The sequence below is a fragment of the Ochlerotatus camptorhynchus genome, unplaced genomic scaffold (genome assembly GCF_037179485.1).
Source record: "Ochlerotatus camptorhynchus isolate MF236.1 unplaced genomic scaffold, CSIRO-AGI_Acam_v1.1 ptg000170l, whole genome shotgun sequence".
NCBI classification, from domain to species: Eukaryota; Metazoa; Arthropoda; class Insecta; order Diptera; family Culicidae; genus Ochlerotatus; species Ochlerotatus camptorhynchus.
Window position 1 is genome coordinate 3,257,737 of NW_027040660.1, and position 14,562 is coordinate 3,272,298.

At 43.9% G+C, this 14,562-nt stretch overlaps 1 protein-coding gene across 1 annotated transcript in view; it reads left to right on the forward strand.

Annotated features, from left to right (window-relative positions):
• Positions 1-14,562, forward strand: part of Gprk2 (G protein-coupled receptor kinase 2) — a 295,638-nt gene that overhangs the window by 149,774 nt on the left and 131,302 nt on the right. The window contains exon 5 of the mRNA XM_065222482.1: positions 14,410-14,530. Within this exon, the coding sequence (XP_065078554.1) occupies positions 14,410-14,530 (121 nt within the window). The remainder of the gene's footprint in view (positions 1-14,409; positions 14,531-14,562) is intronic.

Consider the following 14,562-nt stretch of genomic DNA (forward strand, 5'->3'; position numbering starts at 1 on the left):
AACCCTATACTTCTATACTCTCCTCATCTATCGTACAAAATGTCCTTTTTGGTCATTTTTCCCGTAATTTTAGTCACTAAAGTCACTACTATTATTTCGCATCAGCACTACCAGCCCTGCCGTTCCCTAAGTACTTCTTTATGCATCAACGGGACAACTATTCCTCTCAAGAGGTCAGCTCTCGTTCTCGGAGTTCGATTCGAACGGCATCAGTCTTTCTCTCCCCACTTCGACGAGGTTAAAGACGCCTGTAAGACGCGCCTAAACCTTCTCCCATCCATTGCCCGTGACCAACTCGCTAATAAACTAGCCTGCCCGTACCATCAAGCAATACGGATGGTATCCTACCATCCACACCTGGAACCGCAGCTTGCATAGAAAGTGGAGTACTACCGTTTGACCGACTAATTATTCAGACTATCTGCCAACCTAGCGGGTTCGGCCTACACGGCCTGAGCGTCTGTTCACCATGGAGGTGCGGCTCAAACAGCGTCTGACTGGCATCCAGCGGCTGAATAAGAAATGCTGTATTGTGTCAGCTAAATCTAAGATGGCAGCCCCATCTACACAATAACTGAGCGTCTGTCCACCATGGAGGTGCGGCTCAAACAGCGTCTGCCTGGCATCCAGCGGCTGAAACAAGAAATGCTTATCCCCGAAAGCTATACCCAAGATGGCAGCCCCATCACGGCGGATAGGAGACCTTAGGCTAACTACCTACTGTCCCCGAAACTTTACAACTGTTACAGAAACCAATAGAGAAAGATCACGGACTGATATTACGGCAACGACTTTTAGCGCAAAACAACGGACAAGAATTGGAACATGGAATGTACTAACGCTAGCCCAACAGGGGAAGCTGGCACAACTCGCCAGCGAGGCTCGACGCATGAAGCTCGAAATCCTGGGACTAAGCGAAGTCCGTTGGCCAAACTTTGGAGAACACAAGCTGCCGTCGGGACAGGTACTACTCTATTCTGGTATTCGAGGTGAAAACGCTCCCCGCCACCGTGGAGTTGGTTTCCTGCTTAGCGCCCAAGCAAATGCGGCGCTCATCAAGTGGGAACCTATCAATGAGAGGATAATCGTTGCCAGATTCAGAACGCGGGTTCGTAACCTAACCATAATCCAATGTTATGCGCCAACCGATGCTGCCGAGTTACAGGACAAAGAGAACTTTTACAGTCAACTGAATGCAGTCGTGGATAAAATTCCGAGAGGTGACATCAAGATCTACATCGGCGACTTCAATGCGAAGATCGGCTCCGACAACACGGATTATGAGCGTGTCATGGGGCGCCATGGTCTTGGCGAAATGAGCGAAAACGGTGAGCTGTTGGCAGAGTTTTGTGGCAATAACGACATGGTGATCGGGGGTTCGCTCTTCCCCCATCGACCAGTGCACAAAGTCACGTGGGTTTCCCGTGATGGACATACCGAAAATCAAATCGACCACATCTGCATCAGCCGAAAATGGAGAAGGAGCCTTCTTGACGTTCGGAACAAACGCAGTGCCGACATCGCGTCTGACCACCATCTCCTCGTTGGAGAGATCCGCCTTCGTATCGCGCGGGTCCAGCGGCGGGAGGAGCGGCTCGGACGGCGATTCAACACACGCCGATTGGAAGATCCAGCAGTAAAAAGGTCATTCGTCGAGGAACTGGAGACCAGAGCTGCGGATATTCCTGATGGTGGCAGCGTAGAAGAGCAATGGACGGCGATCAAGGATGCCTTTACTGAAACGAGTGAAAACAACCTGGGCGAGCTGCGCGCTCAGAGAAAGGAGTGGATCACGGATGACACCTGGAGGAAGATAGAGGAGCGGAGAAATGCAAAAGCCGCGATAGAGCGGGCGAGAACCAGAGGAGCGAAGAACCAGGCCCGCCAACTGTATTCGGCTCTCGAGAAGGAAGTGAAGCGCTCGTGTAGGCGGGATAAGCGAGCGTGGGTGGACTCCCTAGCCGATGAAGGTGAGAAAGCCGCAGCAACAGGCGATATCCGTCTCCTCTACGATATCTCACGACGCCTGAGTGGAGCAAGGATGAATCCTAGGATGCCAGTGAAGGACGCGACTGGTCAGTTGCTCACCGACCCCACTGATCAGCTGAAACGCTGGTTTGAACACTTCGAACAGCTTCTACAAGTTTCGTCGGTCAACCAGCCATCAACATCTCGGCATGAACCGCCAAGAGTGCGACGCATCACTCGCGTCAATTCTGAGGCGCCATCCCTACCGGAGATCGAAGCTGCTATCCGAACCATGAAATCCAACAAGGCTCCCGGGGTCGATCGCATATCAGCAGAGATGCTCAAAGCTGACCCCATGCTATCTGCACAAATGTTGCATCAACTATTCTGCAATATCTGGGACACCGCGACTTTTCCGGCTGACTGGATGCAGGGCGTCTTAGTGAAGGTCCCAAAGAAGGGGGACCCAACTGTATGCGATAACTGGCGTGGCATTATGTTACTGTGTTGTGTTCTCAAAGTTCTATGCAAAGTTATCCTCAACCTGATACAGGAGAAGATCGACGCGACTCTCCGACGGCAGCAGGCGGGATTCCGTGCTGGAAGATCCTGTGTGGACCATATTGTCTCGCTCCGCATAATCTTGGAGCAGGTCAACGAATTCCAAGAGTCCCTTTACTTGGTTTTCATTGACTACGAAAAAGCTTTCGACCGACTCAACCACGAAAACCTGTGGGGCGCCCTAAGGCGCAAGGGAGTTCCGGATAAAATCGTCAACCTCATCGAAGCTCAGTATGAGGCTTTCACGTGCAGGGTGCTGCACAACGGAGCCCTATCTGACCCTATTCGGGTAGTCGCTGGAGTGAGGCAAGGATGTATTCTATCACCGCTACTGTTCCTCATCGTAATCGACGAGATAATGGTTGGTGCGATCGACCGTGTGCCGAACCGTGGGTTGCTCTGGCAGCCTATTACAATGGAGCATCTAAACGACCTAGATTTGGCGGATGACGTTGCTTTAGTATCACAACGGCGTTCTGACATGCAGAGTAAGCTCGACGATCTCGCCGAACGCTCCTCAGCGGCAGGTCTCAACATCAACGACAGCAAAACTAAATCGTTGGATATCAACACGGGAAATCCATCCAATTTTACGGTAGCTGGTCAGGAAGTGGAGAAGGTTGAAAGTTTCCAATATCTTGGCAGCCAGATAGCGTCGGACGGCGGAACCAAGAGTGACATAGGTGCACGGATCAAGAAGGCAAGGGCTGCTTTTGCGAGTTTACGAAACATCTGGAAGTCAAATCAGATTAGTCTCCGCACGAAGATCCGAATTTTCAACTCTAACGTGAAATCTGTACTGCTGTACGCTAGCGAAACATGGTGCGTATCAGCGGAGATCACACAGAAGCTGCAGGTGTTCATCAACCGATGCCTGCGGTATATAATTCGTGCTTGGTGGCCTCACAACTGGATTTCGAATGCCGAGCTCCATCGACGGTGTCACCAGAAGCCGATATCGACAGAAATTCGGGAACGTAAGTGGAGGTGGGTTGGCCACACTCTACGGAAGAGCGGAAATGAAATCTGCAAACAAGCGCTGGATTGGAATCCAGCCGGACATCGCAGCAGAGGCAGACCCAGGGGCTCATGGCGGCGAAGCCTAAACAAGGAGATTAAGCAAGTCGACCGGAATTTGACCTGGGCCCAGGTCAAGGCGAAAGCAAACAATCGCCCAGGATGGAGATCTTTCACGTTGGCCCTTTGCGCCAGGGATGGCGCTCAGGACACTTAAAAAAAAAAAAAAAATCTGCCAACCAATCGATCAGCTTCGAGGAGAAGACAGAAGGCTTAGATGAGAGAGCATTCCTCCTCACCGAGGCTAAACACTGTTTTCAAGTCTGACAGTTCAACAACGACGCTGCGAGTAGTATTCGCCGCTTCATGCAAAACTTCCAGTGGACTTTCATTGAACTAGGCAAGATAGTGGACCACACTCTTTGTTTCCGTATTCATCGATATGCAGTCATTGGAGATGTCGCGAAAGAGCAGAGTTTACAAGATAGCAGCAATAGTATCCGTACAGTCGTTCTCAAAACGGTTACCTTTGGCACAGCGTCAGCACATTACTTAGCTACGAAACATCTACAACGTCTGGCTTCTGAAGGCAAAAATTCACACCCTGCAAGGGTCCTTAGAGATGAGGAACCGCTAGGTTCAATAAGATGGAACGAGTCAACAAAGATCTCGAAGCGGTGTGTCCTGTCATATGCCTTCTGACTGTTCAACCCTTTGGGACAGGTAAGACCAGTAATCATTCGAGCAAAGATATTTCAAGACTGTTGCTGTGATGATCCACTCGATTCGCAGTTACAAGAGTACTGGTTAGAGTATAGAAGGAACTTGGCAAGGTTAAAGGGGTTAACAGAACCTCGATGGGTTGTGTAAATATCCTGAGATAAATTAATTTTTTAATTTGGATCTTATAAAAAATTCTTAGCCTCTGGGATCTAAGAAATATTTCGTAGTCTAGTCTCTGATCCTCTAAAATTACTTGGTTCCAATATCTCGAGAACAGTTTCCAGTCCTAGGTACTGCAATTTTTTTCCTAGCTTAATATGGTAGAGTGCTACTTCGTCGTAATGGTCCATTTCCGTTCTATCGAACAGAAAACATCAGTATAAGGCATGTACTCGAAAAAAATGCACCAGACAAAAGTGTTCGCCAAAAATTTATTTTAAGTCGGATTTTCTTGAAACTTTCAGGGAATGAACTAATACATATGGATTATATTTTGGCATAATTACTTTATTCAATTTCCTTTCCATCGCTGAAAACCCGCACCTTTCCCTTAAGACCCCTCATTACATTTTGTGCAATGGTGGAGCCGACCTTTTTGGTCTCTTTCATCCATTCTTTCTTCAACTCCAGCTCGTTCTTAAACACCTTGGACGATTTTCGAACTTTGGCCTTCATTATGGCCCAAAATCTTTCCACCGGACGAATCTCTGGTGAATTTGGGTGGTTGGCGGTTTTTGGTACAAGAACAACGTTATTGTCTCTGTACCAATCCAACGTCGATCGCGCGTAATGGCATGATGCCAGGTCCGGCCAAAATAATGTCTCGCCTCCGTGGGACCGCAGGAAGGGCAACAGATGCTTCTGGAGGCACTCGGTGCGGTAAATTTCGCTGTTGAGGGTACCCATTGTGATGTACGGTTTCCTCAGTTTACCGCATTGGCATATGGCCTGCCAGAGCAAGTATTTTGTTGGCGAATTTGTCCACTTTCTTCTTCCTTATGTCTTGCGGAACATCAAACCGTTATTTGGCAACGTAGAACTCCACTCCCCGGTATCTGCTTTGCGTCTGCCTTGATGTAGGTGTTGTCATCCATAACCACATACATCGGTTTCGTTAACCACTCTCGATACAGCTTCCTTGCGCGGGATTTGGCCGCCGTGTTTTGTTGATCACGCCGGTTCGGTGCTTTCCGGACTTTGAATACACGAAGCCCAGCTGGTTTGCTGAACGAACCAGGCGGAACACTTTTCCTTCCGAGCCGCGTCGCGAATCGAAAGGTTCGGATTACGCTTGAAATAATCCAACACCTTCCGGGCCTTCACAGGGTCAGCTGTCTTCGATTTTCTTCCACTTCCAGTCCGCCGCTCGGTCGTCTGGGACTCCTTAAACGATTTTACCACCCGAGACACAGGGTGATTCCTAGCTGTCTTCCGATCCATCTCATGGTCGCAGTCGGATTTTCCATGACGGCGCGCAAAATTCTCCGGCGATTTTCTTCTTTTTTCGATGACATCTCAATAACTACTGAACCGATTGTTATGAAATTTTTGCACATGTAAACAATTCACCCCAAACTAGTTATACCCAGATTTTCATCTATTTTTACCCACGGATAAAAATGGTGCATTTTTTTTCGAGTATAAGCCTTAATCAATGATTTCACCGTGCACAAATCAGTAATACGTTTGTACCGATGCGTTAGGTCACAAGCTACAACACAAAGCCTATTTGAGCGTATTGTGTGAATATTTACACTCATTGTTCTCAAAACAAAAGAAACGCTCCTAGCAAACACGCTTTTTCTACCTTCATCCGTAAGACGAAGAAAATCCAATGGCGTTTCAATGCGTTTGGACGGAATTGAAACTCGTAGGACGAATTTGGAATCAAGAAGCAGTGTTAGATTTTTAACAATATCTCAACAATGTGTGGTTCTTTATCAAATTCGACGGTACCTAATGAAAGGGGAATAAATTTAGAAGCCATCTTCGATAGAAACATTTCATTTATTGTTAAAACCCGGTAAAAAAAGAGGGGTAAAGCATGGGTTGTCCTTAATTGGACGAAAGTTAGATAAAAACCCCTATATAGTTTTTTTAAAGCCAAGATCGTTAAATTAGATTTCCTAAAATCTTGAACAAAGTTTTGAAATTTCTCCCAGATAGATAAATCTTAATATAGATTTTAATATTTCACATAAGTCTCACAATAATTTAAGTACGGCTTATTTTTTACCAAGTTCTAGGATCTGTAATTCCACATTCGTGGTATCAAAAAAAAAAATATGGATATTTTTATTAGGTCTGACGTTAATAATAAACTTTCTCAGAATCTTCAATATTTTATTGACTATTAAATTGAAGTACAAAAAAAAGAAGCTCAAGTCCCAAATCATCAAAAAAAAAGTATAAAACTTTATTATTATAAACGCCCTAGAATCTTTAAAAAAAATATTCGAAGTCCGGAATACTGACAAACATTGAGGCAAAAGAACGTAAGAATTCCATAAGAACCACTTATGAATTTTAGCCACAAGAAATCGGTGTGAATTTCAAAGATTAGCCTTATGAAAAATAATGTCATCAAAAATATAATAAAACTGAGCAGTGTGGAACCGAACCACATGGACGTTGAGATTACGGGTCCTGTTACTGGACCACTCGTCTGTCAACGCTTGGAAAATGGAATGACTAGAGTCGGTGTATAATGAGTCACGCAAAGAGTGAAGCCAAGTCTACTTATTGAACTGTCAAACCGGCTACCTATCGTGCAAAGTAAACAAGCATTACGATGCTATGAAAGGTCCACGAAAGGTATTGCAATCTATATATATAAAAATGAATTTCTGTCTGTCTGTCTGTCTGACCCTTATAGACTCGGAAACTACTGAACCGATTGGCGTGAAAATTTGTATACAGGGGTTTTTGGGGCCGTGGAAGGTTCTTATGATGGTTCGAGACCCCTCCCCCTTCTGTAAGGGGGGCTCCCATACAAATGAAACAGAAATTTCTGCATAACTCGAGAACTAATCAAGCAAATGGAACCAAACTAGGCATGTGGGGGCGAGTGTGGGGGTATAAGAAGATAATCATAGGGGGTAGCCCCTTAGATAATAGGGGGGGGGCAACGTACAATATAGCATGCTTTTTTTTAAATCGGCGCATAAACTCAAGCTAATATTGAATCCCGAGCAAGACCGGGCACACTCAGCTAGTTAAATATAAAATATAATCGAAGAAATTATCATAAAGACGCAGTGAGCATTACATTTGTCATGCGATACGTTTTGTAAAGAAAAAAAAAAATTAGATCGTTGCGGAAACAGAGACCATCCACATGTGACCATCCTCTGGAAGTTCCTGAACATCCATCGTTTCATGGATTTACCACTTTTACGTATGTTCAGGATCTTTCAGAAGACAGATTGACCAATTTTGAGTTGTCCCGGATCTACTGCTTTTACGGATCTTCCGGATCTACCGGAGGATGTTCCAATGGCCGGCAATGCATGGCGGTTTGCGTTCGCTTTCGATTTGCTGTCTGCAGCGTTTTTGCCGCCGAAGAAGCGCGGTTTTTGTACCGGAAGGTATTTTCAGGTGATAAAAAATGGCAAAAACGGAAACCTAACTATGGTTCGAAACTATTTTTTTCAAAGATGTCTGAACTTGCAAATTTAATTTACTGCTCCCTGATATTTGATCAAGATCTCAGACTGAAATTGGAATTTCTACAATATTTCCATCTACAAAACTCCCTGAATCCCCCCGAAATTCTTCAAATTCTAGCAGAGCTTCTATGTAGTTCCAAGAACTTCTACAAAATTCCTTGCTCTACTTAGAATTCGCTCAACTTGTACAAAGATCGGAGAAATCTAAAGTATTTGTGAGGATAGTTGACCACCCACGATTTGTACAATTGCATATCTAAATCTAAGGAATGTGTTAGTAGAACTACATTTATTAATAAGGAGAATATAGAAACTGTAAGTTGAATTCCAAGGGAAGGAGAAAATCCAAAGCGATTTTAGAAATAAATTCTGTTCTGACAATAATTCCATTGCATTTTATAGGATTTTTTGACAAAAGAATTCAAAGGTGACATCCGGAGAAGCATTTAGCCGAACTATGTAATTTTTTTTTTCCTGAGGTAATTCATCTGAAATATCGGGAGAATACTAAGAGCGAAGTCAAAAGAATGTCCGAGAGTTCAAAGTTCTTCGAAAAAATCTAAAAAGATATCAGCATGCTCAGAAATTATCATAATCACCCAAGACTTCAGTATGATCATTCTTCTGGAAATATTCAACATCTCAACACGCCACAGATATGAAGTTCTTCACATTTCCCTGAAGTTCTACGAAATTCCTTGATATTCTAACTTTCACAAATTCCTCGGAAAATATGTTTTTCAATCTTCAACTTGAATTTCTTTGATGATCTACGAACTTTCCTGAAGTTCTGTGAGTTTCCCTTATGTTTTGCAAATTTCTCTGAAGTTCTGTGAACCTCTTTGAAATTCTGGTAAGTTTTTGATAATCTACGAATTTTCCTGAAGTTCAGAAATTGTATCTGAATATATACAAACTTTCTTTGAAGTTTTGCAAATTTCTCTGAAGTTATGCGAACTTCCCTGATGTTCTGTCTATGAAATTTCCTGAAGATCTGCAAATTTTTCTGATGATAAGCATTCCAGGGAAAGTTAAGATTTGTAATTTTTTCTAAAAAAATTTGAAATTAAAATGAATTTCCGTGATCACCAGTGGTGAGAAATCTTTAATATCAAACAAAACTGTAAACAAATATCACTAAAATGAAGAAAATTGCAAAAATACCTCAATGCATTTTCCTCTGCGTGTAATGAAACTAGCAAAAGCGCCTCTTCTTCATCCGACGACGAATCCATTTCTCAAGATCGCTACGACGCTGTGAAATACTGCCGCTCCGGTGGTGGTACCCACGAGAATTTCGCTACCGAGGTTAACGTGATTTATTCGCTACCGCTGCCGCAGCGTACACAACGCGCCAGTTTGGGGGGACTTTCATGGATGGACCACTTTTTCAGATCTTCCGGAGAACGGTCCCATGGTCATTCGGGCCCATGCTTATGTTACGACCCTAAATTATTACTTATAACACAGTTCCACGTGCTTTTGAAAAAAAAAATCCGTGGAATTCTCTGATCAGTTTTATGGATTAACCATTTTACGGATGTTCCAGATCTTCCAGACGCCATCCAGGTCCATGATTATGTTATGACCCCAAATTCTTTGTTATATCACAGTTCTTTCGAAAAAAACGTGGAGCTCTAGGATCAGTTTTGTGGATTGACCATTTTTAAGGATTTTTCAGATCTTCCGGAGGTCCGATGGCCTTCTAGGTACATGTTTTTGAAAAACCGCAGAGCTCTAGCATCAGAGTCATATATTGATTACTTTTACGGATGTTCCGGATATTCCAGAGGACGATCCGATGGCAATCTGATCCATGTTTATGTAACGACCCAAATTCTTTCTTATTTCACAGTTCCTAATGTTAAAAAAGCATGGAGCTCTAGGATCAGTTTCGTGGATTGTCTACTTTAACGGATAATCCGGATCTTCCGGAGTACGGTCCCATGGCCATCAGAGTCCATGTTTATGTCACGTCGCCAAGTTCATTCTATCATCACAGTTCCTAGTGTTTTTCAAATACTGCGCAGCTCTAGGATCAGTTTCATAATTGACCACTTTTACGAATGTTCCGGATCTTCCGGAGGACGGTCCCATGGCCATCCAGGTCCATGTTTATGTCACGACCCACATTCTTTCGTATATCACAGTTCCTAATGTTTTCGAAAAAAACACGGAGTTCTAGGATCAGGCTCGTGGATTGACCACTTTTACGGATGTTCCGGATCTTTCAAGGACCGTTCCGTTGTCTCCTGGATCCATATGTAGGAACCATGACTGTATTCTGGCTAATTATGAACATTTGTGTCCAATAATCTGAATTATAGATCTTAAGCCACTTGCAAAACCCATAAACACACCTTAAAAAAACGTGTAACGACTCTTTTCACTTAAAACAAAGTAGACAACCCTATTTTCAATATTTTAACGATCAAAATAATCTACAGACCCTAGAACTTCTAGAGGTACCAAACTTTTTGAGTGTTAAGAGATATTTGACTAGAACTTCTGGTCAAATTTAAGAAGAGTTCCAAGGCAGTTGTTAGAAAATCTCCAGTTGAATGAAGGAGAATTCAGAATTGGATTCTTTGGATGATCTTACGCAAACTCCATGACGTTTGTGAAAAGCATTCCGTTCTGCGATGAATTTCTTGAGAATCCTGATGATAATTCCAAGAAAATTCCGAAGGTATTGAATTGTGAGGATGGTTTCCAGTGTTCTAGGGCTAATGCCAAGGTAGTTCTAAATATACTTTCGAGTTAATTCTGAATTCAATAGAAATTCCGATGTTTATTCCAAGGGTATTTTCAGAAGAATATAGATAAATCTGAGTAGAATTTCTGAGGTGCATTGCAAGACCATTCTATGGAGGATTCAAGCGAATTTTAAAAATTCGATGCAAATCTTAGAATAACTTCCATTTGTTAGGATGTGTATAGAATTTCAGAACAGATATAAATACAATTCCAAGGACTTTTCTAATGTAATGTATTTTAGAGGAATTTTGAATAGAACTAGGGGAAACAGTCCTATTGTTGCGATACGTTAGAATCGTTAGGATACTATTGGTTATGTATGGAGACGTTCAGACACAACAATAGGCTTCTAACGTTTCTAACGTACAGCAACAATAGCACTGTTAGTGAAAAAATATGTTAAAGAAAATTCATGGAAACATTTCAAAAGAATCCTGTAAAGACATCTTTGTGAAAGGTCGTTAAAAAATATACATAGTTTGCTGTATTTTTAAGGACTTATTAAACCCAATGATATTTTTGGGATTCTTAAAGCTTTTATTCATAAAATTCCAGTGGATTCGCATCCGCCGAAAAAGCTGGTTACAATTCTTTAGGAAAGTCCGGAAAATATTTGTTCGGATTGAGCATGATTTTGTTCATATGTCAACTTGTAACTCCAAACTTAGTTTACTTACTTTAGATTTCCTGGTCCGACGTCCCTCAGGATTGCACCTGCGTCACAATGTTACGCCAACTCACTCGGTTCGTGGCTGCTTGTCTCCAATTTGTTGACCGTCCCACACTTTCTAGATCTAGCTCCACATGGTCTAACCACTTTGCTCGCTGTGCTCCTCTGCGTCTTGTATCGGCTGGTTTCGTGGCAAACACAATTTTTGCGGGATTGTTGTCCGGCAGCTTTCGCGACTTTCTGGATACTGGGTTCGCCATAGAGTTGCGCCAGCTCGTGGTCCATCCTTTCCCTCCATACACCGTTCTCACATACCACGCCAAAGATGGTCCTAAGCACTCGTCGTTCGAAAACACCCAGTGCTTGCAGGTCTTTCTCGAGCATCGTCCACGTCTCGTGCCCGTAGAGAACAACCGGTCTTATCAGCGTCTTGTATATGGTACATTTAGTACGGGGGTGAAGTTTACCCGACCTTAGGGTCTTGTGGAGTCCGTAGTAAGCACAACTTTCGGCAATAATACGCCGACGAATTTCTCTGCTGCAGTTGTTATCCGACGTCACCAATGATCCGTGGTACATAAATTCATCCACCACCTCGAACTCATCTCCGTCGATTGTCACGCTTCTGTCTACGCGAGCCCTATCTCGCTCGTTTCCTCCAGCTAACAGATACTTTGTCTTCGACGTATTAACCTTTAATCCAACCTTCTCTGCTCCACGTTTCAGGCTGGTGTATTGCTCCGCCACGGCCCGAAACGTTCTTCCGACAAGGTCCACGTCGTCAGCGAAGCTGGACTTATTGAAGATCGTGCCCCGCATGTTAAAGCTCGCATGTTTCATAACACCTTCTAGCACAATGTTGAACAGGAGGCAGAAAAGACCATCGCTTTGTCGAAGTCCTCCACGCAGCACTGTACACCATCCATCGTAGCCCTAATCAGTCTGGTCAGCTTCCCGGGAAAACCGTTCTCGTCCATAATCTCCCATAGCTCTTCACGGTCAATAGTATCATAAGCGGCCTTGAAATCGATGCATAAGTGGTGCGTAGGGACTTGATATTACACTTTTACAGGATCTGCCGCAACGTGAAGATTTGGTTCGTTGTCGATCATCCGTCCACAAAACCGGCTTGATAACTTCCCACAAATCTGCCTGGGGCATATTACTCCCTCCTTCCACTCCTCCGGTAGCTGTTCTGTATCCCAGATCCTGACTATCAGTCGGTGCAGACAAGTGGTTCCGCTCCGATACCATCTTTACCAGCTGCTTTGTTGTTCTTAAGCTGTCGGATAGCATCCTTAACTTCACCTATCGTGGGAGATGGCATGTCCCCCTCATCCGCTGTACCGACGAAGCCATTCCTCCTGCTGCCTTGGTCCTCTGCCTCTGCGTCATTCAGATGTTCATCGTAGTGCTGCTCACGTTCGTCCGTCAAGATACCCCCTTCCATATCCCGACAAATTTCGGCTCGCGGCACAAATCCTTTGCGGGATGCGTTGAGTTTCTCGTAGAACTTGCGTGTTTCGTGAGAAATCCATCTCTTCCAGGTGCCGCTTCTCATCCCGGAAAAGATGGTTTTGCTGTCTTCGTTTCTGTTTGTATCGCTCCACATTTTGACGGGTTCCTTGGTGCAGCATCCTCGCCCACGCTGCGTTATTTTCGTCCAAAACCGTCTGACACTCTTCAGTCGAACCAATCGTTCCGTCGATTCGAACTTAGTTTACCCATTTTTAAATAAATTTTGAGCGTCGCATTTCGCTTCCCATTTTTGAGTGGTTTTGAAATAGTATGTTTGAAGATAATACTCTGAAACCAAAAGCTGCTTTAGTTATTTGAACCATCTCTGTAAATACACCATGCAGAGAGTTAATATGAAATTCATCATCCGCTTAAATCCTCGTTTGATGAAGGCAATTGATTGTCCTATGTTCATGATTCGCATGAGAAATTGTTTATCTTCCCAAAATTACACTCCACTTCACTCTCCTGGATCACCTCAATCTTTATACCTGTCAAGTTCACTCGCAGGGCAGATGATTAACGCAGACGAGCCACCACACTCACACACCACTCTGCTCCGATGCCTGCAACAGCTGTGAACCTCTATCAATATATCACCGATCAAACAAACGCCTCCTTCTGCCCATAGCTACTCACATTCCACCCACACCGCACGCCATTGTCGGTTCAACTTTCTCTCACGTCTAATGAGTGCTGTCATTCTTTGGCGGGTCTCATCTGATGAAGGTTGATCACACCAACACAAGCCCCACCGAGCCGGCACCTGTCTTCTCGTGTTTGGCAAACGACAATTTCGACTAATTTGTCACTAATCTGTGCTCATTTTTCACGCACGTTGGTATTGTTGTTTTTCCGTTTTGTTTTTTTCAGAGGGTAAAACGGAAGCATCGGGGATGAACCGACGGAGGGGTTTTAATTATGATTTTCGCAACAAGCCAAGCATGTGCCACCCCGGTTTCGTTCGACCGGTTGTTTCAGTTGTGGGTATATCTCATTCCGAAAGTCAGGACGAGCCAGGACAGGAAAATTGGACATTTCTCGTGTTTTGTTCGGTCGTTTCTTGCTTCCTTCTTTTTTCTCCTCTCAGCTCTAGATGAAGCCCTATTTTTTTCTTCATTCAGACAATGCCTGCAGTGTTTTAATTATGTAACTGGGTGGCGCATTTTGCTCCCCTCCGGTCGCCGGTACTTTGTTGTTTCCTTCTTGGGTTTGGGAAATTTCCGGTCTTCAAGTACCTACCGGAATGGCTTTTCTTTTTTGCAGAAGTTGGCAACATCAACAGCACCAGCAACTTATTTGCCTTGCAAAATTAGAAAGTTTGAACAATAACACAATTCGGCTTTGATGTTTATTCACTCGGAGACTTTTGGTATTTACCGACCTGCTTTGACGGGAAGTCAACTTTTCAGAAGATCGCTTTTTAATCTATTGAAACTGAACACCAAACTGACGATGAACTTCAAGCTTGTTTGAGAAGCAGTTGCTAATATATTCTTTACTTTTGTGCTTTCCTTCCATTTGCAGATGTAAGTTACGGTTACGTAGTTGATCAGCAGCCAATCGGACGGGAACTGTTCTTCCAGTTCTGCAAAGTTAAGCGACCGCAGTACTACCGTTATATCTGCTTTCTGGAAGATACGACGAGGTGAGTAATGATTGCTTTTAAGCCTTTCGTTT